We start from the raw sequence: 25827 nt of genomic DNA, 5'->3' as shown, positions 1-25827 counted from the left end.
TCTAAACTCTCAAGTCCTGAACTGTGGTAATTTATTAAATTAATCAATACAAATAAATGTCAAGGCAAGGAAGTGCAGCAGTAAGAGCCAAGAATGCAGTGCAGGCTGCACCAGTCAGCAGGGCTGCATGTGCTAAGAATCAAAGAATGGTTTAGGTTGGAAGGGACCTCAAAGCTCATCCAGTTCCAAGCCCCTGCCACAAGCAGGGAAACCTCCCACTAGAACAGGTTGCTCAAGGCCTCATCCACCCTGGCCTTGAACAGAGTTTGCTGTTTGTTTCTTTACTAAGCAAAGAAAGACAAAGACCATACCTGGCCACTCTGAAGTAGACCTGCAGCAACAGCTACTAGACATCTGTTCCTCTTTCATGGGAAAGCAGGGCTGGCTACAGGCACAGCCAAGGAGCTTGCAAGCACACTGATAGTCAGGGCAAGAGAGAAAAAGCTGAGATTGTAGAACTGGCCATGCTCTGTGAACCTGCTGTTACAACTGCAGCTTCTGTGAATAAAGAGCTCTACTGGCACCCTTTCTCCCCAAAGAGGGGGTCACATACTGGCCACCAGTCACAGAACATTTAGATCTGTTTCTTCTGAGCTGCCACTTCACCAGCCCAGCTGCTCTCTGCAGTTCTGCTTCTCTAGGAGCATAACTTTCGACTTGTCCTTACTGAACTGCATCCTAATATTTCAGTGCTCCATTTCTTCAAGAGCCATTCTAATCCTGCTCCCGTGGTGCTTAGAGCCTCTCCCAGCTTTAAGCATCTGCACATTTTATAAGTGCCATCCATATTTCATAAGCCAAGTCAGTAATGAAAATATTGAATACTACTGGACCCAGAACAAATGTAAGTGGATTCTACTTCATGCAGCCCTTCAGGTTGGCAGTAAACAACTGATAACTACCTTCTGGTGTCAAATTCCAAATTATTTTGCACATATCTTGCAGTAGCTTCAACATCATTTTTCTTAACAAGGATTTCTTTTTTTGGGCAGAGGCACTACGTGTTTAGGGTACCAACTTGCTAAAATAAGTCATTTTTGTCAGTAACAGCTGCATTAAGAAGGAATTAAAAGATTTTAAATTCTCCAGGACATTTTTTTTCCATTAAAGGATACTAATGCTAAATGTGAATAAAAAGACCTTACCAAGTGTTGAATGTCCCAGAGAATACAGAGCTTCACTTACTTGAGGGATAGGAAACAATATAGCATCATAGAATCATGGAATGTACAGGGTTGGAAGGGATCTCAAGCAGGTTGGAAGAGACCTCCAAGTTCATTCACTCCAACCTAGCACCCAGCCCTAGCCAGTCATAGAATCAATCAGGTTGGAAGAGAGCTCCAAGCTCATCCAGTCCAACCTAGCACCCAACCCTGGCCAATCAACCAGACCATGGCACTAAGTGCCCCACCCAGGCTTGGCTTCAACACTTCCAGGGACGGCGACTCCACCACCTCCCTGGGCAGCTGGTTCCAGTGCTCTGTCACCCTCACAGGGAAAAAAATCTTCCTCATGTTTAAATGAAACTTCCTATGCCTCAGCTTCCACCCATTGCCCCTTGCCCTGTCACTGGGCATCACCAAGCAGAGCCTGGCTCCAGCCTCCTGGCACATACTCCTTACACATTTATGAACATGAATGAGGTTACCCCTTACTCTCCTCCTCTCCAAGCCCCAGCTGCCTTAGTCTCTCCTCACAAGGAAAATGTTCAATTTCCTTATCATTTTTGTGGCTCTGTGTTGGACTTCCTCAAGCAGCTCCTCTCCTTGAGCTGGGGACTCCAGAACTGGAAACCTTATGTGTATATATACCTAGAGAATCAGAGAATCAGTCAGGGTTGGAAGGCACCACAAGGATTGTCTAATTCTACCCCCCCTGCCATGGCCAGGGACATGTTACCCTAGAGCAGGCTGCCCACAGCCTCAGCCAGCCTGGCCTTAAACACCTCCAGCCATGGGGCCTCAACCACCTCCCTGGGCAACCCATTCCAGCCTCTCACCACTCTCATGCTCAACAGCTTCCTCCGCACCTCTACTCTGAACCTCCCCCACCTCCAGCTTTGCTCCATTCCCCCTAGTCCTGTCACTCCCTGATATCCTGAAAGTCCCTCCCCAGCTGTTTTGTAGCCCCCTTCAGATCCTGGAAGGTCACAAGAAGGTCACCTGGGAGCCTCCTCTTCTCCAGACTGAGCAGCCCCAACTCCCTCAGTGTGTCCTCACAGCAGAGCTGCTGCAGCCCTCTGATCAACCACATATATGTACCCTAATAATTAGGAAAGATAAATTGTGAGTATTATACTTGCCAATAAGAAAGGAACATGCCCTCGTGGGATTAAGTTATCCATAACACTTATCTGTGTGCTCACACAGGGAATTTTTGTCCGGAGTTAGTCAGGATGTCCAGTCCCCAGAAGGTGGAGCTCGCCAGTAAAGCTAAGGGAGGGAGTGCAATGTTTCTTGGAAGCAGAGTATTTCTGAATGGAGCAGCACATCCTCCTCGTTCTCCTTGTATTTGAAAGCAAGTTTGGCATGTTAAGATCAAAGGAAGAAGTGTACCACAGCCTGAAGTCTCAGAAAGATAACTCTAGGCAAAGAGAGGGGATTTGACAGGTGTCTGTAAATATCTGAGGGCTGGCCAGGATGAGGGGCACAGGCTCTGCCCACTGCTCCCTGAGATTGAACAAGGAGCAATGGGTGTAGGTTGCAGCAAGAGAGGTTCTGCCTCAGCACAAGGGGGAACTTCTTTACTGTGGGGGTCACAGAGCACTGAAGCAGGCTCCCCAGAGAGATTGTGGGGTGTCCTTCTCTGGAGCCTTTCAAGACCTGTCTGTATGTATTCCTGTGTGACCTGTAGTGTTGTCCTGCTCTGGCAGGGAGGTTGGACTCGATGATCTCCTTGGGTCCTTTCCAGCCCCTGACATCCTGTAAGCCTATGATCTCTATAGCTGCTCAAGCTCTGGTCTGTTAAAACCATCGTATGCCACCTGTTAATGCAGGATATCCTGCTGCAGATACTTGCATGCCTAAAAGCAAGTCCAGGTCATTCATTAACCACAGACAAAGCTCCAAGTATCCCTCAGAAGAGCAAATCTTGCAGCTTGCAAAACACTCCTTGAAACTGAGGTATGTGGAACAAACCAGCACTGCATTTTGAGGCTCCCAAGTAAATTTGGTACCACTTAGAAAATCAGTGTCTCATATACAAAGATGAGTATGGCACATGAATAAAACCCAGAAAGACATAAGGCTTCAAGAAGAACTTACAGTGGCCTTCCAGTATCTGAAGGGGGCTACAGGAAGATGTTTCTGTGCTCTACAGCCTCCCTGGGCAACCTGTGCCAGTGTCTCACCACCCTCACTGCAAAGAGCCCTTTCCTAACATGTAGTTTCAATCTCCCCTCTGTCAGTTTAAACCCATTCTTCCTCATCCTGTCATTACAAGACCTTGTCCATAGTCCCTGCCCAGCCTTCCTGTAGGCTCCCTTCAGATACTGGAAGTTCACTCCAAAGTCTTCTCAAAGCCTTCTCTTCTCCAGGCTGCAGAGCCCCAACTCTTGTAGCCTGTCCTCATAGCAGAGCTGCTGCAGCCCTCTGAGCATCTCCATGGCCTCCTCTGGATTTGCTCCAACTTGTCTTGCAGGCTCAGAACATTCTGATTCTCATGGAAAAAAAAAAAAGGCAAGACTAAAAATAATTTAATGCTAGTAAAGTAGTTCTCCAAGGCAAACTGGCCTAGAGTTCAATAAAAAACTCCTGTCCTTTAAAATCCATCTACTCTCCCTGATTTATTCTGCAGAGAAATCACAATCCTGCAGCTGATGAAACCACAGCATGTTACCTTGGTAACTGATAACTCCCATTCAACCTTAAGGATAGACTCAAAGGTCAGACTGCATGAAAAGTTTGGCTAAGGAAGGTGTAATTTCTGTTGATAGGGAAGCAAAAGGAAAAAGTGCTGCTGATATTTCTGATTACAAAGATTCTGCACAATAAATATAAGCATGTTGGGAGAAGAAGAAAAAGATCATCCTCGATGTCAGTGCTGAGACTGCAAACATAAAGCTACCCCAGGAAGCTCTGAATATGTGTGATGGCAACATCTGAAGTTGTAGAATATGCTGCTGCATCCAATTATCATGTAGCTTTTTTTACTGTCTGAAGTAAGAATGAGTGCATCCTTTGCCAGTTTTTTTTCATTGCTGTAAGATAGGTTGAAAAAAGGAAAGTATAAACAAACACTCAGGCTCTCTAACCAGAGAATCATAGAATCAGCCAGCTTGGAAGAGACCTCCAAGCTCAGCCAGTCCAACCTAGCACCAAGCCCTAGACAAGCAACCAGACCATGGCACTAAGTGCCCCAGCCAGGCTTTGCCTGAACACCTCCAGGGACAGCAACTCCACCACTTCCCTGGGCAGCCCATTCCAATGCCAATTACTCTCTCTGACAACAACTTCCTCCTAACATCCAGCCTAGACCCCCCCGACACAACTTCAGACTCTGTCCCCTTCTTCTGTTGCTGCTTGCCTGGCAGAAGAGCCCAACTCCACCTGGCTACAGCCTCCCTTCAGGGAGCTGCAGACAGCAATGAGCTCTGCCCTGAGCCTCCTCTGCTGCAGGCTGCACACCCCCAGCTCCCTCAGCCTCTCCTCACAGGGCTCTACTCCAGGCCCCTCAACAGCTTCGTTGCCCTTCTGTGGACACCTTCCAGCACCTCAACATCTCTCTTGACTTGAGGAGCCCAGAACTGGACACAGCACTCAAGGGGTGGCCTGAGCAGTGCTGAGCACAGGGGCACAAGAACCTCCCTTGTCCTGCTACCCACACTGCTCTGAAGCCAGCCCAGGATGCCATTAGCTCTGCTGCCCACCTGGGCACACTGCTGCCTCAGCTTCAGCTCCTCTCCACCAGCCACCCCACGTTCCTCTCTGCCTGGCTGCTCTCAGCCACTCTGTCCCCAGCCTGTAGTGCTGCTTGGGGTGGTTGTGGCCAAAGTGTAGAACCCTGCACAGGGCCCTCTTCAGTCTCATCCCATTGACCTCTGCCCACCCATCCAGCCTGGCCAGGTCCCTCTGCAGGGCTCTCCTACCCTCCAACAGCTCCACACCTGCTCCTAGTTTGGTGTCATCTGCAAACTTACTGATGCTGGACTCAGTCCCCTGGACGAGACCATCAATAAAGAAACTGAAGAGGCTAAGCACAACTTTCCTATTGTATTTTTAAGGCACACTTTTCAATGTTTTGGTCAAAACATATGGGCATTCCTCCTTTCTCAAACAAAGATCAGCACAACTTTTCTCAGGTTCAGCTCTGCCATTAAAGCAGTTTCAGGCTCAAAGATCAATCTGTGCTCACACATTCGCAGTGCTAATAAAATCCATTATGCTCAAATGATGGCATTTGTACATAATTGCAAATATGGCAATGTGGTCATAGATGTAATTTTTTTGAAGTTTCTGGAGGATAAAATTCTCTCGTTTTAAGAATGTGTCCATGGGTGTGAACATGAGGCAGCAGTGTGCCCATGTGGGCAGCAGAGCCAATGGCATCCTGGCCTGGACCACGAACTGTGTGGCCAGCAGGACAAGGGAGGTTCTTCTGCCCCTGTGTTCAGCACTGCTCAGGCCACCCCTTGAGTGCTGTGTCCAGTTCTGGGCTCCTCAGTTCAGGAGAGATGTTGAGGTGCTGGAAGGTGTCCACAGGAGGGCGCCAAAGCTGGTGAGGGGCCTGGAGCACAGCCCTGTGAGGAGAGGCTGAGGGAGCTGGGGGTGTGCAGCCTGCAGCAGAGGAGGCTCAGGGCAGAGCTCATTGCTGTCTGCAGCTGCCTGCAGGGAGGCTGTAGCCAGGTGGGGTTGGGCTCTGCTGCCAGGCAAGCAGCAACAGAACAAGGGGACACAGTCTCAAGTTGTGTCAGGGCAGGTCTAGGCTGGATGTTAGGAGGAAGTTGTTGGCAGAGAGAGTGATTGGCATTGGAATGGGCTGCCCAGGGAGGTGGTGGAGTCTCTGTCTCTGGAGGTGTTGAAGCCAAGCCTGGCTGGGGCACTTAGTGCCATGGCCTGGTTGACTGGATAGGGCTGGGTGCTAGGTTGGAGTGGATGAGCTTGGAGGTCTCTTCCAACCCGGTTGATTCTATGATATTTGATCTTGGTTCAGTTCTGAAGCCATGCAGACAGGCTTCACAGATAAACCCCAGCAGACTTAAGGCAGAATTTATAAAGCTAAACTTTGAATCTCAGCCTTGGTATAGTTGTTTGATGGTACAACCTCAGGGCTTCATGTCAAACTTTGGATGCAGATTCAGAGAAAAGCCAACAAAAAACCACACTCAGAGGAGTCAAGCATGAAAAATCCTGGTCCCAAAAGCAATGGTTTTGAAAACCATTCAGCAAACAACTTGGCCACACACCCGAATGGTTCTTCAGAAAGCTCCATCTGTTAAAGTTAGTGCTATGGAAGAGAGAAAGTTTAAAACAGCTACATTTCTGCATGACCTTGAAGGTTCTGTGAGTTCCCAAAGGCACTGCACCATGCTCTTGAGAAAACAGCACAAGGAAATAACATCTTTGCCAGAACACAGACCATGAAAACAAAGCAACCTGCCCCACAAATCTCCTGTAGCTTCCCTGTGATGGGGAGGTGCAGAACACTCAGCAACCTCAGCAGCACTGACTGCCCTGACAGAAGGGCACTTGTGTTGATTTAAGAGGAACAGAGAAGGCCCTGAAAGGAGGGAAATAGAAAAGAATGTACTCCAGTGCCCTTACGTCTTGGTGATTTTTGTGTCCTTGGCTTGTCAGCAGCAGAAGACAACAACCCTGCTGAATTAAACACATCTATCTTTTGCTATCCTTTACACTTATCATCACTGCTTAGCAAGAGCTACAGAATCACAGCTACAGAATCTACTCTACTCTAGAATCATACAATCAGGCAGGGTTGGAAGGGACCACAAGGATCATCTAATTCCAACCCCCCTGCCATGGGCAAGGACATCGTACCCTAGAGCAGGCTGGCCACAGCCTCAGCCAGCCTGGCCTTAAACACCTCCAGCCATGGGGCCTCAACCACCTCCTTGGGCAACCCATTCCAGCCTCTCACCACTCTCATGCTCAACAACTTCCTCCTCACCTCCAGGCTGAATCTCTCCACCTCCAGCTTTGCTCCATTCCCCCCAGTCCTGTCACTCCCTGACAGCCTAAAAGTCCCTCCCCAGCTTTTTTGTAGACCCCTTTCAGATCCTGGAAGGCCATGAAAGCCACAGAAGTTACTTTTCATTCTGTTTGGAGATTGCTTCTTAGAGTATTTAGAAGGAGGTAAATGTAAAGTTTTTAAACCATTCACCTTTCCTTTCCAAGTTTCCTATGAGGTAAGACACACTCCAGTGTTTTGGTTGCTTGTGTTTGGTTGGCTTGTTGTGCTTGGTTTTGTTTTTCCCACAAACAGTATGTTGAAGGAAAATCAAAACTGAGTTAAACTACATCACCTGTAGAGGTTTGGGCAGAATTGAGCAGCCTGAACTAAGGAGAGCAGGAAGGGTAATGTTAGATCATTCTGATAAAGAAGCACAGCTGCAGGGAAAATAACCTTGAGAGGGCTGGCAGAGAAGCTGCAAAGTTAGCTGCTGTTTGCAAAGTTAGCTGCTGTTTGCAAAGTTAGCTGTGTGAGGGGGATTGGGGGGCAGGGGGTCAGTCAGATCTGCCTCTAGGTGTGTGGACAGCCCATATTTCTGCTGTGTAACCTATCAGAATTGCACACCTTGTATTAGCCACTATACAAGCATCACTCTTAGCTTCAGTAAACGGTATTGACTCCTGCATCACGTTGATGTAAGACTCGTTGTAGCAGTCCCTGCACGGATTTGAGGAACACCCAGCAACCAACCTTCTAAGGGTATCACTGAGGTTTCAAAAGGGTTTCATCACAGCACCAAAAACAAGAGCCCTGAGCACAGCAAGCAGCTTGAGCACAGAATGGAGCTGTAATTTTAACAGCTTTCCACCAGTCAGGACTCCAACTCTGAAAGCTGGCCAGCAGCACTCTCTCAAGGATACCTACTGGCCTTTCTTTGGAGCTGTAACTTTCCCAGTTTTTTATAAGTCAATCCTTGAAAAAAAGTAAAACCCCAAGTAAAAAGGTTCCTTACCACCTGCAGGCAGCACCTTGCAATCTGCTGCTGGAGGGTCCTTCTCACCCTCTTTAACGTCACTGATGTTGGCTTTTTCAAGCAGTCTGTCCACCATGGCAATAAGGCAGTTTAAACTCTTGCCCACGTTGGCCCACACTCTGTCCTGAAAAGAGCAGAATTAGCACTGCACATTACTGAAGAAAGCAAAGAAAGGGACAATACTAACTGCCTTTAACACCTTTAAGTGAAGCCTCAGCCATCTCACACAACCACTGTGCCAAGTCTGACATGGCAGCTGCACCCCCCAGTGCCCTACAGACACAGACACTGGGGGTGTCCTTTCTGTGGCTTCAGAGCCATACACCCTCTGCAGGTCTCTTTGAGGTATGCTCACTGTGCTAGTTTGAGGCTAAGAATGGAGGTGAGGAGGAAGTTGTTGAGCATGAGAGTGGTGAGAGCCTGGAATGGGTTGCCCAGGGAGGTGGTTGAGGCCCCATCCCTGGAGGAGTTTAAGGCCAGGCTGGATGAGGCTGTGGCCAGCCTGATCCAGGGTAGGGTGTCCTTGCCCATGGCAGGGGGGTTGGAACTAGATGATCCTTGTGGTCTCTTCCAACCTTGACTGACTTTATGATTCTAATTGGAATGTTTTAATGAGAAAAATTAGATGATAGGCTGTGAAAAGCAAACAATGGTGATGGCTACTTCACTCATAGGCTTGCTGAGATGTATAGGAACAAGGACACAAACACAGATAAGACAGTGTGAAAGAGTGTGTATGAGAGTCTCTATCTGTTGGAGTTGGTGTCTGTGCTTTTCTCCCTGGGCCTTTGCTGTGTAACCCAACTACTTCTGCTTCTAATCCCCCTTGCCAATCCTCCCAACTCACCTTGCACACAAGGCAAACTCTGGGATAAATTAGAGGGGTAAAAAGAAGGTGGAAGGGTGGTTGGGAGCCCCTCCTGGGCACTCTCATTGCTGGGAGGGCTGTTGTGTTTCTGTATTACTTGTAACTTGTATGTAGCTGTAACTACTGTCAATCTCTGCTTGTATCTTGTGCTAAGCTGTGACTATAAAGCTTCATTCCTTAACTTGCAGCTGGCTGAGTCCAGTCTGGGTGATTCCACAGGAGTGGGGGAGGTGGGTAACTCCCAAACCATCACTCTCACAGGTAAAGAAATTGCCTCAACTCATTTCCACAATTACCACCCTCTTGTGAAGTGGCAGTGCTTTGGAGTGAACTATACCTCACAGAGGGCAGTCTTCATTCAGGCCTGTGCCCAGCTACCCTGTCAGTGAGGGTACATAACTTGTTGGAAATGCCATTTGATCTGTTCTTCAGAGATACAGCTACCTTAAGTAGTCAGTCAGAAGCAGCTCCAGGTGGCAACATGCCCACCTTTTCCTGTATTATACATGACAACAGGCTCCTTTCCCTCGTGCAGGGAGGCTCTAGGATAGCCTTGCAGCTGGCAAGAGAAAAGATTATCTACCCAGAGGCAATCAAACTCTCAAGTTCAGAATGTTTCCTTCAACAGTAATGCTTTACTACTGTCTACCTGCAGTGCCCCAGCATAGATAGCTCAACCCACACTGCTGCCAGTTACTGTGGGAGGTTTCTCCTTGGTGTGGAAGAAGAAAGGTGCAACACAGTACTGCAACAGAGAAGAAAGCTGTCTTTGGAAAACACTGCTCAGACAGTGAATGGGAAACTTGCACAGTTAGGAAATTAGGAGTCATTCCTTAAAGATGTATTTGGATGCCAGGGAAGGGGGTGGATTTCACCTAGCTTTTAAACAACTTTGTGCTGGTAATTCAGTCACTGGAAATGGATAGAATAGGGTGAGCTGAAAGAGTTGTTGGATGTCACTGATGAAGATTTTGGGCAAAACTAAAATTGAAGATTGATACTAGTGAGGAAGAGAAGGAAAAAGGAGGATACAATACTGTGCATACAAAGCAATGCATCTGAAAGGGTCTTTTTCCTTCTTATTTGACTTTCAGAGTAGATTAAGCATTTTTCTCAAGTTTAAATGCATTAATTATTTCTCTTTTCACCATACTAATGACAATCTGATCATTACAGCTTGCATTATTCATTGCCTCCACTGACAGAAAGAATGGAGGAAGTGATAGAAGCCTCATCTTTCAAATTAAGAGAAACCCAAATTTTCTTTAAGATTATATTCAAGTGTCTCAAGTCTGACAGTGACTCTGGCTCAGTTTAACTCAGAATCAAAGAATCAACTGAGTTGGAAGAGGCTTCCGAGCTCATCCAATCCAACCTAGCACCCAGCCCTAGATAATCAACCAGATGTGATGGTTTGGGGGTTACCCCGCCCCCCCACACTTTTGAATTTGCCCCAGCTAACTCAGATGGACCCTGGGAATATAGATGAAGCAATTTATTTACAGCTAGCAGAATTTACAAGCAGCTATTTACAATATATACAGTTATATACAATTATATACAGAAATATACAAAGGATAAACAATATAAAAGCACAACTCCCCTCCCAGAAACCTGAGTCCCCAGGAGGGGCTCTCAAACCACCCCAACACCTCCCCCCGGCCCTCTCAACCTTACCCCAGTTCTCAGGAAGAAAAGAGGTGCAGCCAAGAGGTTAGGGAGCAAGGTTAGTAGGAGCAGGGTTAATGAGATGTGACCAGGTCTAAGGCAAAAGCAAGAGTGAGTGACAAAAATGGAGAAAAAGTCTTTCTTCTTCCCAGAGTTCTCAGCGTGACTGTGAGAGAAGTTGACATCAATTGTTTTCATTCCATTGCCTGTTATCTAGTTCTGTTACCAAAACATCCCAGCTTGCTTCAAACTAGCACACCAGACCATGGCACTAAGTGCCCCAGCCAGGCTTGGCTTCAACACCTCCAGGGACAATGACTCCACCACCTCCCTGGGCAACCCATTCCAATGCCAATCACTCTCTCTGACAACAACTTCCTCCCAACACCCAGCCTACACCTCCCCTGCCACAACTTCAGACTCTGTCCCCACCTTCTGTTGCTGGTTACCTGGCAGAAGAGCCCAACCCCACCTGGCTGCAACCTCCCTTTAGGGAGTTGTAGACAGCAATGAGCTCTGCTCTGATCCTCCTCTGCTGCAGGTTGCACACCCCCAGCTCCCTCAGCCTCTCCTCACAGGGCTCTGCTCCAGGCCCCTCACCAGCTTTGGTGCCCTTCTCTGGACACATTCCAGCACCTCAACATCTCTTGACTTGAGGAGCCCAGAACCGGACACAGCACTGAAGGTGTGGCCTGACCAGTGCTGAGTGCAGGGGAAAATAACCTCCCTTGTCCTGCTGCCCACACTCTTTCTGAGCCAGGCCAGGAAATACTTCAAGATCAGTCTGATTTTAATCGAGTAGACAACCTTACACCTTCAGCAGAAAAAACAGACACACCTTTAACCAATGTGCTTAATATATTAATAGATGAGACCAAACAGGAGCAAGATGAGGACCCTCAGAAATATTATAGCTTCTCTGCAGAGACAGAGGTATGAAATTAAAGCACATCTTGCAGAAAAAAAAGGCCTGTTTTTCAATGTAAAAAGTCTCCCTTTTAGCAAAGCTGTAGTGGTATTTATTTTTCAGAATGCTCCAACAGCTGGAGACAAACATTTTGGCTTTCATTTCAAGGAGAGAAGAACCGCGCCAGCCCCTCAGGTTGTTGAGCAAACATGAAAAAAGTGAATTCAAGGCTCCAAAAGCAGAAGACAAATAAAAGAATGAGTGAGTTATTTATTGTCTAAATCTCATGACTACTTAATGCATGGGGCTGGAGATAATTGCCTTTTCTCTAGAAGAAAGATCTTCTCCTACTCTTGTTTGCGGGATGGATAAAAATTACAGTTCAGGTGTAAGTACTGTAGCTCACACAAGTTATTAATTATTTATAATGGAGATTAATATGCTGACATCCTTTACATTTATGGGAACACAGTGATGAACTGAAAGGATGAGCCTGAACTGAATAAAAATAGCTTGAATTCAGGGTGTAACAAAGAAGCAGATCTATCACCAACGCATCCACCGAAATCATTCATTTACTAAAGCTCAGCAGTATAAATAATATAAACCTTTGAGAGACCTGCTAAGAATGTTAAGAGCTAAAAGCTGTGGTTAGGGCCAGAAGAGATTCAGTATCCTCACTGTCATGTGCACAAGAGAGCAGCTGCACAGAAGCACACTGTGCTTAGCAAAACTTCCTCGAGTTAGTTTCAAAACATACATCCATGCTGGTTTCAGGCCAACTGGAATATTTTACTGAGAGAAGTTAAACCCTTAGCTGTGAGAATCATGATTCTATGAGAAGAAAGGAAAAACCCAACAGTACTCTACATCCTTCAGACTTCTGCTGAGAAACCCAACTAGTCACACTACAGCTAAGACACTCACTTCTCTCACACTGCTCAGCACTCAGTGCTGCTCCTCTCTGGCAGTCTGGGTCTGTGTGGTTGCCTCTGCCCTAACTCTTTAATCTGACCTAACCCTTTTTCCTCTAACCTCCTTGTCAGCTTTTTTTGGCATCTCACCTCAGATCTCTCCAGATTTAGCACATGAGATATACTTGAGTTGATCTGGTTATTTCTGAAGGGAGGGAAAGAGGGAGTGGGGGAGGGAGCCTCCTGGCAATCTGATAGAGTAGAGTGGAGCAGAGTACAGTAGAATAGAGTAGAATCAACCAGATTGGAAGAGACCTCCAAGCTTATCCAGTCCAACCTATCACCCAGCCCTGTGCGATCAACTAGACCATGGCACTAAGTGCCTCATCCAGGCTCTGCTTGAACACCTCCAAAAAAAAGACTGGATTGATTTCTGGGAAGGGTGTTGTGTTTCTGTATTACTTTTCACTTGTAGCTAACTGTAAATATTGTGTATGTATCTGCTTGTAAATTGTGCTAAGCTGTAAATATAGCTTCATTGCTTAACTCCCAACCAGCTGAGTCTAGTCTGGGTGATTTTATTGTGTGTGGGGGCAGGTAACTCCCAAACCATCACAACATCCAAGAAAGACCTTTTGCTGGCTTTGCAATCCTGCCACACACCCTCCACCCCACAACAAGGATACTTTTTGCTTGCATTAGCTTATGCTGATTTGTAGGACATGGGACTGAATGCCAGCCAGGAGTTTTTGACTACTTACCCATTCTTCCTCATCATATTCAGAATGATGGGGTATAGAGTCCTGCCTTTTAACCTGAGAAGGATGATCCTGATGCTGTACATCACCCCGCTCTTCTTCACTGCTTCTAGGCACAGCTGGTTTCTTGAGGACACAGCCAGGTCTGGCTGTGTATAGTGCTAAAAGGGCACTTCTGACCAGCTGATCCTTAAAGGCATGCACAAATAACTCTGTCTGGAGAAAAAAACAACAAACAAATGAAAAGTTTAGACCCAAGAACAAAATACTGCACAACAGCTATGGTAACACTGAAGTTCTCCTGGGCACAGTGGATATGTCTGGCCTGATAGGCAGAAAACAAAGGAGACCATCAGACAGTGAGCAGTAATTTAAAGGTTTTAGGGACATCATCTCATTCTCCAATGCCAGCATGCTAAGGATTAAGACTGAAGTCCAGTATCTGCCATAGAAATCATTATTGTCTTTTCAAATAACCCCATTTTATTTGAGCTCCAAATTTTGCCAGCAGAGATTGTGCCTCTACATGAACAAAGAGAAACCAACAACTACTCAGTCATTTCAAAGGCAGTGTCAGGTAAAACATGAGTAACAAATTTAAGGATCTTGTTAAATGAATGCTTTCAATAATTCATAATTTGTAGAATCATAGAATCAACCAGGTTGGTTGGAAGAAACCTCCAAGCTCATCCAGTCCAACCTAGCACCCAGCCCTAGACAATCAACCAGACCATGGCACTAAGTGCCCAGTGCAGGCTTTGCTTCAACACCTCCAGGCACAGCAACTCCACCACCTCCCTGGGCAGTCCATTCCAATGCCAATCACTCTCTCTGACAACAACTTCCTCCTAACAGCCAGCCTAGACATCCCCTGACACAACTTCAGACTCTGTCCACTCCTTCTGTTGCTGCTTGCCTGGCAGAAGAGACCAACCCCACCTGGCTACAGCCTCCCTTCAGGCAGCTGCAGACAGCAATGAGCTCTGCCCTGAGCCTCCTCTGCTGCAGGCCAAACACCCCCAGCTCCCTCAGCCTCTCCTCACAGGGCTCTGCTCCAGGCCCCTCACCAGCTTTGGCGCCCTCCTGTGGACACCTTCCAGCACCTCAACATCTCTCTGCAATGGAGGAGCCCAGAACTGGACACAGCACTCAAGCTGTGGCCTGAGCATTGCTGAGCACAGGGACAGAAGAACCTCCCTTGTCCTGCTGGCCACATTGCTCCTGAGCCAGGCCAGGATGCCATTAGCTCTCCTGCCCACCTGGGCACACTGCTGCTTCATGTTCAGCTACTATCTACTAGTACCTCCCCTTCCCCTCACATTCTGCTTGAGATCATTTCAGGTCTCTCCATCTGGCATGGCAGACTCATAAAAAGCTTCAAGTTTCAGAAAATTCTAAGTATGAGACACCTTCAAGTAAAGAATCTCCAGTAGGGCTGCAATGTGTATCAGGTAGCTTTCTGAAAAGTTCAAGTAACTCAATTTAATGTTAAGTATTTTCTAAGAAAAACTCAATTTGAAAGGCAAACTGCCATGGGAGACAAACTCTGTTTTGTTTTTTTCTTTCATAGAGACTAAAATGCCTCTGTAATTAAATCCCATTTGGAGATTCCATTGGTTTAAGAACAATCTCCATTTTAACTGCACTTTCTTGCGGCTCAGGACAGCTAAATATGCAGAACAGCAGCATTTATGGAATTGTATGGAAATCACAAAAGAAAGCTATTCAAAGAAATGGAAACTCTGCACATTCTTTTAAGGTACCTGACTAAAGGATATTTCTGCAAACAAAGATAGGCAGAGCTGGAAAATGAGTTTATCAAGCTTTCTGCCAGCTGCCAGTGCCGATAGACTTGTCGACAGCTAAAAGCTTCCTTAATCAATTAACAGAAAGTGTTGATAAAAGGTTGTCTCAGGAAAACAGTGCAGTAAATTGCAAATCATATATATGGAGAAGTAAAAGCAGGTTTGCTATCAGCAAATAAGCTCAATTTAAGGAGCTGCAGTGGAACTATTTAATTTCCCACTTTGAATGCGTGCCATTCCTAATGTAAACTCGTAAGTTACATTGCTGATGGCTCAGATTTACTCACTAAGGCTTTTAGAGAAACTGTCTTGGGTCTGGTTTAAATTTCCCAGAGACTCAAAGATAGGAAATAGAACCAATAACAATTTATAGGATGCCTTTTACAGAATCATATGAATCATAGAATCAACCAGGTTGGAAGAGACCTCCAAGCTCATCCAGTCCCACCTAGCACTCAGCCCTAGACAGTCACCTAGACCATAGAATCAAGCAGGTTGGCACTAAGTGTCCCAGCCAGTTTTGTCTTGAACACCTCCAGGGACAGAGACTCCACCACCTCCCTGGGCAGCCCATTCCAATGCCAATCACTCTCTCTGACAACAACTTCCTCCTAACATCCAACCTAGACCTCCCCTGCAACAACTGGAGACTGTGTCCCCTCCTTCTGTTGCTGCTTGCCTGGCAGAAGAGCCCAACCCCACCTGGCTACAGCCTCCCTTCCAAGTAAGTCTGGGAATAGACAAGGAAGCAGGGATTTAACTATTCATGCAGCAGTTGTTCAGACAACTGGATTCAGCTCCTCCAAGCAAAAGGTAGAGGCTGGATGGGAAATGTGAGCTGTCAGATGGACTGCGCTGCTGAGAGCCCTGCTTCTGCTTGTGGGAAACTGTGCTGATATACTCACAGCCAATTTAATCTTGTCCCTAAAAAGTTCACACAAACATACACAGTTAAAACATCAGTTATAAATGTAAAGTAGTTGTGACTTTTCCAGACTGAATGGGTTGTCTTTTTTGACCCTTTTCCTGCAGCCAGACTCTCCACCAAGCCTCGGTTCAACGAGTTAGCATCACAGCTGCCTGCAGCCACGCTGAAACTGTCCACTTCTCCTGCCTAGACATGTAAAGGGGAGAAGGCCACAGCAAATGGCTACAGCTAACACACAAATTCCTTAGCAACCAGGTCTTCAATCTCCAGAATGAACACTAACTTGCTCCACTCGTGCATGCATATTTCTTTGAAGCAGCCACTAACAGTGCCTTTACTTTTTCGACGTGCAGCCAAAACTGCCTTTATTTGGTGCTCCATGGAAAGCTACACTATCACTGCCACCCCTCCAGCCCCCTTGAACACATCACTTTCATTTCCAGGCTGAAATCTGGTTTCCTATGTCATCCTTGACATTGACAGCATCTCCAGTGCTCTCAGAGTCACTGTGGGTTTACACATCTGTAACCAAGAGCAACGTTTATCTCCCCTGTGGCTCCCAGACAATGCCTTCTCACTATGTGGCTGAGCTCAATACTCAGGCTGGAAACTCTCCCACTGAATGATGTGCTGCTGTGATAATAGTGCTCAACAGCCCACGGGGGTTGCCACTTCCCAACAGCTGAAGATACACTGAAATGGTTATTGATAGTGCTCTTAAGCCATACTGAGATCACACGACAGAATGTATGGCCCACCAAGCCACAGGAAACTTTTCTTGACCCCTTTAGTCATAGTTATAATGCTTAATATTTTAATAGGGTAACATATGCTTAGGAGTACTTCAAACTTCAGCTCATTTCCAATATCACTCTGAGAGACAGGTGGAAGATACAAACAGAACAAGGGGACAGAGTCTCAAGTTGTGCTGGGGGAAGTATAGGCTGGATGCTAGGAGGAAGTTCTTCACAGAGAGAGTGACTGGCATTGGAATGGGCTACCCTGGAGCTGTTCAAGAAAATCTTGGATGAGGCATTTAGTGCCATGGTCTAGATCACTGGATAGGGCTGGGTGCTAGGTTGGACTGGATGTTCTTGGAGATCTCTTCCAACCTGGTTGATTCTATGATATCATCTTCCTTAATTTAAAGAAACTACAGTGAGGAAGAGCCTAAGGCTACAGAGGAATAGCACAGGAGAAAGAGGATTAAAACTGGAGACCTCCTGGTGTCAACTGCCTAACTTTGCTTCCAGGCCGCATCACCATTTTGGATCATGCAATTACTTTAAACCTCATACACAAACCTGGCTTGAACTACCTCCCACAAGCAGCAGTTAGAAGCATCTCAGAAAGAGAATTAAACCAAAACTATTTACAATAATCTATTTTTGATAAGCCCCAGGATGTGGCCACTAGAGGATAACAAAGACACATGAAACTAAGCTAATTATACTTTCAAATAAAGACAACCTTTATAGATTTCATTAATTTTCTACATGGAAGGCCTAGAGAAATGCTAAATAATAAGCTTCAAAATGTTGCTATCAGAAAGAAGAATATTTTAGCAAAGCTTATTTAACATTTCCTGACGTGATGAAAGTCAATTTATGCAGGAGAAAAAAAAAACCCAACTAACAAACCCCAGCAGTTAGAAGTTTGGTTATTCCATTTTCCACTGCAATGAAGATTTCAATCTTACTTTTTCTGAAAGCATCTTTAAAGAACTCTTCAAGCTGTCTGGAGAATGCTGGCTTGCAGAATTAAGCAGCAGGTCTGCATGGCTTGATATGAGCGGTTGGAGATGATTGATGTTGCTGAGGACTTCCTTTGCTTTGGCTGTGTTTTCAGGTGAGTAGTAAATACACTGGTATCCAGTACTGCAACGAGAGAGGGGCACAGAATCAGTTCTGCTGCTAACAGCAATGCTTAATGTGCTAAAAATCTTACCACCAGTTTGGCAATAGAACTACAAGATACCTGAGCTTCACTGATAGCACTGAAATGCTCCTGGCTTTGAGAGTAAAAGCAAACCCTTGCTTGAACAGAAGAGGACACCAGGCTGCCTGCCACCAAATGCTCCAAGCACTACTGTTCAACCTATTCATCCCTTAGAGTTAATCAACTGAACCTAAGAAAAACAGTTATTTATTTATGGAAGTAAATGCAATTCTGGGGAATTAAAAGGCTTGACCAAGGCAGGTAACAATCACAAAGAGCCTAAAGCTCCTTACTTATTCAACTGAATTTCCTGTCACAGACTGAACTACCTCTGTAAACCTTTTAAAGTGAGCCATTAATGTTTAATTGATGAGTGGCACACACGGTTTTGTTTAGCACCAGGGATGTCCAGGATGTGGTGACAAACAGAGTTATCTCCAATAAATAACACTTGCAAGACAAGACATAGAACCAGAGTGTGGGAGTTAAACACACAGATGCATACTGCAAACCTGCTTTCCTTTCAACTGTTGACACACTGCTCTATTTCTTTTACATGACTTCACACAATCACAGAATTTCTTAGATTGGAAAAGTCCTTCGAGATTATGGAGTCCAATCATTAGTTTCACACTGACAAGTCTTTGACTAAACCAAATCCCTCAGCACAGCATCTGATCACTAGGAATCACTGTGGTTGGAAAGGACCACCAGGACTGCATTACCTACCCCTATTCTCCACCCCACCTTCCGACACTCCCTACTTAATGCAATACACTTTTACACCATTATGCCAAAGAAGCATTTCAGACAGCATGCACACACCCCCTGGTTCTTCTCTGAAGCACACATCTCCTCACCTGAAACTCCTGTACATAATCATAGAATCATTCTGTGATCCATTTGAACATCTTTAGGGAGGTTGTGGGGCACAGAATGACCAAATGAGATCAAAGATCACATTCGGTCATTCTGTGATCCACAACCTCCTTGGGCAATCTGTGCCAGTGTCTCACCACCCTCACTGCAAAGAACTTCCTCCTAACATCTAGTTTAAATCTCCCCTCTGCCAGTTTAAACCCATGACACCAGTGATACATCATGTGTGACTAATTATAAGCAGTGTTTCTAATTATTTAGAATTACTATAGAATCAGGTTGGAAGAGACCTCCAAGCTCATCCAGTCCAACCTAGCACCCAGTCCTAGACAATTAACCAGACCATGGCACTAAGTGCCTCAGCCAGGCTTGGCTTCAACACCTCCAGGTCTCCACCACCTCCCTGGGCAGCCCATTCCAATGCCAATCACTCTCTCTGGCAACAACTTCCTCCTAACATCCAGCCCCTGCCACAACTTGAGACTGTGTCCCCTCGTTCTGTTGCTGGTTGCCTGGATCCTCTACAAAGGCCTGCTTCAGTCTTTCAGAGAAACAAGGAAGACTCTACTGCAGCTTCAGATTAACCTATGACAGTAACACAGGGAAAAACACAACCAAGCAGCCCTAGGAACATCACCAATGCCAGAGCAGGGTATATACTACTTCACAGTTGGCTTTGCCTGTATCTCACTTCTTTCCTGTGTCTTTCACCACTCACCCTTCAGTCTCTCCCACCCTTTCCCCACTGATTTAATTTCTGGTTTAATTTCCTGTATCAAGAGCTTAACTTTGGCACACATGCAATCCTTTGAACTTCACATGTTTCATTTTGGTCTTTTTTTCCACATCTCTTCACTCCCCCATTTCTCCTCTGTGTCTTCTACTCTCCCTTCCAATTCCTCCTCCTAATTTTTCTACAAATTAGAAATTAATTTAGCAAAGGACATGTGCAATCCACATTCAGAAGTCCAAAGGAAATCACTTCCATAACAGTTAAAAGGCTTAAGTCATCTGACAAATAAGAATAGATACAAGCAGTCTTAAAATTCAGCCTCTTGCTTAGACACCTCACTGAGTTAGAATCATAGAATCAGGCAGGGTGGGAAGGGACCACAAGGAGCAGTCAGTTCCAACCCTCCTGCCAAGGCCAGGGACACTTACCCTAGATCGAGCTGCACACAGCTTCATCCAGCCTGGCCTTAAACACCTCCAGCCATGGGGCCTCAACCACCTCTCTGGGCAACCCATTCCAGCCTCTCACCGCTCTCATGCTCAACAACTTCCACCTCACCTCCAGGCTGACTCTCCCCACCTCCAGCTTTGCTCCATTCCCCCCAGCCCTGTCACTCCCTGACAGCCTCAAAAGTCCCTCCCCAGCTCTTTTGTAGGCCCCCTTCAGATGCTGGAAGGCCACAAGAAGGTCACCTGGGAGCCTCCTCTTCTGCAGCCTGCACAGCCCCAACTCTTTCAGTCTGTCCTCATAGGAGAGGTGCTGCAGCCCTCTGAAAGTTACAGCCCCTGATCCTGCAGCACCCCATCCTACTCTTGTCTTTCAGCAATGTCTCTATTTTCAGACCCAATTCTGTGTAGAGGCAATCAGGGTGAACAGCATTTGAATCAGAGGAGCTTTGCTGTGATCAGTCACACCAAAATTACTGTGTCTCCAACTAACAGTCCTTACATTAGCTGCTGGATTGCTGAGTGCAGAGGTCAGAATTTTAACTCTTTTCCACAGCAGGAACTGCATTAAGCTGCGTCTCCAATGAATCAGGCAAAAAGAATCCCTGAGCCTCTGAGAAATGAGGAATCGGCCACAGCTCTGCCTTCAAGGTGTTGGCAAAATGAACTTGCAAAGTTCTATCTCTCTCTACATTTTGCTGCAGCTCTCAAGCTGTCAGATTCATTAGACAGGGCAAGGACAAAAGGTAACAGCCTCTGTTAATTGTAGTGAAGACAGAGTCTTGAAAGTCTTGATACTTCACAGCACTGAATAATCTTCTTTAATCTTCTTTAATTCCCTTTCCGCTTCTCCCACCCTAGCTCAAGCAGCCCTTTTGCAGGCCGGTTCTGGCTGATGCTGTTATCAAGCTCACCATGCACACACTCCTTCCTGGGATTCCCTTCAGCCTTTAATTCCCAGATCCCTCTCACTGATCTCCCACAGCTCTAAGCTTCAGTGAATACTGCAGCAGAAAAGCAGGAGACAATGCAAAAAGAAAAGAAAGAGGGAAGGGAGATACTAAACCTCTGTGCAGAGCTCATTCTAATGTAGTCAATCAGAGCATTGACATAAAGGAAATGGTGAAGAGAGAGAAGAAGCCTTTCTGCAGAATATTCTATCATAGAATGGTTTAGCTTGGAAGAAACCTCAAAGCTCAGCCAAATCCAACCCTCTGCCATAGGCAGGGACACCTCCCACTACAACAGGTTGCTCAAGGTCTCATCCAATCTGGCCTTGAACTCCTCCAGGGCAGTTGTGAAGCACAGAATCACCCAATGTGATCTTTGCTCATGTTCGGTGCTTCTGTGCTCCACAACCTCCCTGGGCAACCTGTGCCAGTGTCTCACCACCCTCACTGCAAAGAACCCTTTCCTTACATCCAGTTTCAATCGCCCCTCTGCCAGTCTAAACCCATGATAGCAGTGATACATCACATGTGATTAGTGATAAGCAGTATTACTAATCATTTGGTATTGTCATTGAATCAATCAGGTTGGAGGAGACCTCCAAGCTCAGCCAGTCCAACCTAGCACTCAGCCCTGGCCAAGCAACCAGACCATGGCACTAAGTGCCCCAGACAGGCTTGGCTTCAACACCTCTAGGGACGGCAACTCCACCACCTCCCTGGGCAGCCCATTCCAATGCCAATCACTCTCTCTGACAACAACTTCCTCTTAACATCCAGCCTAGACCTCCCCTGACACAACTTGACATTATGTCCCCTTGTTCTGTTGTTGCTTGCCTAGCAGCAGAGACCAACCCCACCTGGCTACAACCTCCCTTCAGGTCATGGTAGACAGCAGTGAGGTCACTCCTGAGCCTCCTCCTCTTCAGGCCAGGCAACCCCAGCTCCCTCAGCCTCTCCTCATATCACTACTATTTAAGTGATAAGTAGCATCATTTAAATGATGCTGCCAATGGGAACTTCTCACCAGAGTCTTAATGTAGACACTAGATGAAGGGAATCATGAATTAGAAGAAACATTTGCAATAGGGCAAAGGTCACAGGAGTAGGTCCAGTGTGGGAACCAGCAGCACCATAAAAACCTACCTTTGATATGTAAAAGACATTATTAATCATGTACCTTCTGAAACACTCTGTACTAATGTCTCCTGGGTTAAATACCAAAGCTTTCACAGAGCACAGGAACCCACACTTCATCATTCCCATACATTGGCACCACCATTAACTACCTAGACATGGATGGCAGTGGTCATTTCAGCTCCTAAGCTGCTTTAATGACACCACTGTGTCATTTTGATACTGGTTACAGCAGTCACATCTGCAGCTTGAACTCTAAACCAACAAAGTTTTGCCTGACAATAAATACTGCAAGATGGTAAATGTCTAATTTTTAATGACACTCTGACTAACTCCACTCCTGCTGTTAACTGAGTAATTTGTGTGGCTGAGCTAAATTGTCACCATCTGGGACTGGGTTAAAAATCTTGCAGGGATGAACATTTGACCTCACGTTTTTCACAGTCAAAACCCATAGACGTGAACATCAACAATACAGTTGAAGTGTTGTTCCAGAGTACTCTAAACTCTTTTCTTCTCTCCACCTGTGGGTATGAATGGGGAGAAGGCGGCACAAAAACTGCTTTCCCTGCCTGGCCCTGCAGGCTCGGAGGGGGAACAGCAGGAGGCCTTTCCCCATGCATGCTGACCCGTGTGGAAGCCCACGCTGGGATGGGGCTGGTGCTTGGCTGGGTTTTGGCACCCAGGATAAAATGGCAAATGGACACTTTGTCTAGAAAAGCATAAATAGAGCAAGGGAGAAGGTGCAAGGTGGCTCCTGCCTTGACAGAGCTCCGGACAGGACAGGCTCCTGCCGTGCCAGAATTCCCCTTTTGGACCATCCCTGCTTTTGGATGGCTCCTACCTTCTTGCACAGCTCTCTGTTTCACAGCATCCCTGCCTGTGGCTGGTCCTTCCCACTTCTGCACCATTCAGTGCAGACTTGCAGGCTGGGCAAGCCCTGGGCTCCTTTCGAGAGAGCTGCTGGCAGCACCCGGACCTGGCTGCTCTCAGGCCACAGCACAGCTGATCTGCTGCCTGCCAGTCCGGACTGGGGAGACCCAAGCAGTTTGCTCCCCCCTGCTGCTGCTGCTGCTGCTGCTGAGGCAGCCTCGCTTCCACGAATCCCTGTCTTGGGGCAGCCACGTCCAGAGGCACTGCTGAGCTTGGCAGCTTTGCCACTGGCCTTGGGCTGCTGCTGCCTGGATCCAGACTATTGGATGTTGCTTGCAGCATCAGGAGGCAGCTGAGAGCAGAGCGATCCCACAAGGGATCTGTGCAGAATACCTCTCTCACCTCCCTGAGTAAAGCCTGCTGCTGCCTTAATTCCCTGCTCAGCCTGATTGATCGTGGGGTAAAGCTGTATTTGTGGCTTAGCCTTTTCCATTTCCTGACTTCTCAATCTCTGACTTTGTCCATAACATCCTCTGAAGAATCCCCAATCGAATTAGAACCTGTAAATGAAGCCAAACTAGTCTGGGGGCAGGGCTTGCAGGAAAATAAAATCATTCTTGTTTTTATAGTGCCTGACTGGGCCACATGAATTCCCTGCCTCCACGACCAGTGTACACAGCAAGAACATCTACCCCCAGATAACACTGAGCTGCTGAAGATCCCAATTCAGTGGCTTATTTCTGCCTCACATGTGCTCTGTCTAAAGAGGGAATTGCTACTGAAAACAGAGTCTGGACAATTCTCTGCCTCGGGAAAGAAAACTAAACCATATGATCAGTTCTAAGGTTTTGAGATCAGAAGCTTGCATGAATTTTTTATCTCCACAAGATTTCCTCTCAAATGTGGAAATTCCAACTTTGAATACTAAGGAAAATGAAAAAATGTTATTACTCAGTCTAATCTATCTTACGAAGCCCAAATCTCCATGAACCCTTATCTTAAGGCAATGGCTGAGGCTTCGCGCACAGAACTTCTCTTGTTGCTCTTCCATTCTCTCTTCAATCCTAACTGAGTCTTGGAATAACTCTACAGCTCGTAAAAGGACATGAATTTCATGGAATCATAGAATAAACCAGGTTGGAAGAGACCTCCAAGCTCAGCCAGGCAAACCTAGCACCCAACCATAGCAAATCAACCAGACCATGGCACTAAGTGCCTCATCCAGGCTATGCTTCAACACCTCCAGGGATGGAGACTCCACCACCTCCCCGGGCAGCCCATTCCAATGCCAATCACTCTCTCTGACAACAACTTCCTCCTAACAGCCAGCCTAGACCTTCCCTAGCACAACTGGAGACTGTGGCACCTCCTTCTGTTGCTGTTGCCTGGCAGAAGAGCCCAACCCCACCTGGCTATAGCCTCCCTTCAGGTAGTTGTAGACAGCAATGAGGTCTGCCCTGAGCCTCTAGGATATAGAAACAGCTTAGAAGTCTAAGGAAGGTTACCAGTGATGAAGTTGAAAATGATCAGTATAATTATACAGAGGAGGTAATTAAGAGGTAAAAGCTCATCTCAGAATTGAACAAGGAGCAACAGGTGCAAGTTGCAGCATAAGAGGCTCCAAACAAACATAAGGAAAAACCTTTTCAGTGTGAGGATGACAGAGCCCTGGAACAGGCTGCCCAGAGAGGTTGAGGAGTCTCCTGGTTGCCTGGGAGAAGAGACCAACCCCACCTGGCTACAACTTCCTTTCACGTAGTTTTAGACAGCAACGAGGTCTGCTCTGAGCCTCCTCTTCTCCAGGCTGCACACCTCCATCTCCCTCAGCCTCTCCTCAGTTCACAGTGCTTGAACTGCTGGACCTAGTGACTCACCTGAAGACTTCCTAAGCCTAAATTATTACCTGTGATAAGTCTGAATGCAGACCAAAGCTTCCTGAAAAACACAACAGATATAAGAGGCTACCAACACATTGCAAGCCCACTTACAGAACCCCACTGAATGTTAGCAGAAGGAGATCAATCACATTGTTAAGCAGCAGCTCCTTCAAGAGATGCCTGTAGACATTTTGCTCATCAGGAAAGATGCACTTCATAGGCCTCCACGCCAGGGGGATATGGCAGCCTGGCCCAGTCTGCTGACAGCAGAACAGGTACCTACTGTTTGCACAAAGTCCATCCACAGGTCTCACGTGTTTCCTGATATTTGTGTTTCGTTGGCAAGTTGTGGCACCAGAGGTGGCCAGGGAAATGAAAGACTTTAGAAGATTTAATAAGGTTTTTATGTCAGGCAGTGCAAACAGAAAGAATAATAATACAGTTTTCAAAGCAAATATATCTGCTGGGTTTTGTTTGGTGTTAGCAATGTGTTGACTTCTAGTCAACCCAGGAGTCAAAAGTAACTTTTTATCATTTCGCCTTTCACTCTTCAGGATATTCTGCCTGGAAAACTTTTTAAAGCAATGAATAAAATGGAAATAATTTCCTGTGAAGCATTACAGAGTGATTTGGGTTTCAAGAGACCACTGGAGATCATCTAAGTCCAATCCTCCTGCCAACGCAGGTTCACCTAGTGCAGGTTGCACAGGAAGGGGTGGTGGTCCTAGTAGGCTTTGAATGTCTTGGGAGAAGGAGGCTCCATCACCTCCCTGGGCAGACTGGTCCAGTGCTCTACCAGCCTCAAAGCAAAGAAGACCTCTTCTATGAGGACAGACTGAAAGAGTTGGGGCTGTTCAATCTGGAGAGGAGGAGGCTCCCAGGTGACCTTCCTGTGGCCTTGCAGTATCTGGAGGGCCTACAAAAGAGCTGAAGAGGGACTTTTTAGGCTGTCAGGGTGTGACAGGACTGGGGGGATTGGAGCAAAGCT

General features: G+C 46.5%; 1 protein-coding gene across 10 annotated transcripts in view; it reads right to left on the bottom strand.

Moving 5' to 3' along the window:
• INPP4B (inositol polyphosphate-4-phosphatase type II B) overlaps window positions 1-25827 on the bottom strand; it is a 311591-nt gene that overhangs the window by 57910 nt on the left and 227854 nt on the right. For all 10 annotated transcript variants that reach the window (XM_064149509.1, XM_064149507.1, XM_064149508.1 and 7 more), the window contains 3 exons: window positions 17709-17886; window positions 13280-13492; window positions 8141-8285 (listed from right to left, as the gene is read on the bottom strand). In XM_064149509.1, the coding sequence (XP_064005579.1) occupies window positions 8141-8285; window positions 13280-13492; window positions 17709-17886 (536 nt within the window). The remainder of the gene's footprint in view (window positions 1-8140; window positions 8286-13279; window positions 13493-17708; window positions 17887-25827) is intronic.

The sequence above is a fragment of the Pogoniulus pusillus genome, chromosome 10 (assembly GCF_015220805.1).
Source record: "Pogoniulus pusillus isolate bPogPus1 chromosome 10, bPogPus1.pri, whole genome shotgun sequence".
Classification (NCBI taxonomy): domain Eukaryota; kingdom Metazoa; phylum Chordata; class Aves; order Piciformes; family Lybiidae; genus Pogoniulus; species Pogoniulus pusillus.
This window is presented reverse-complemented; position numbering and strand designations above follow the sequence as displayed.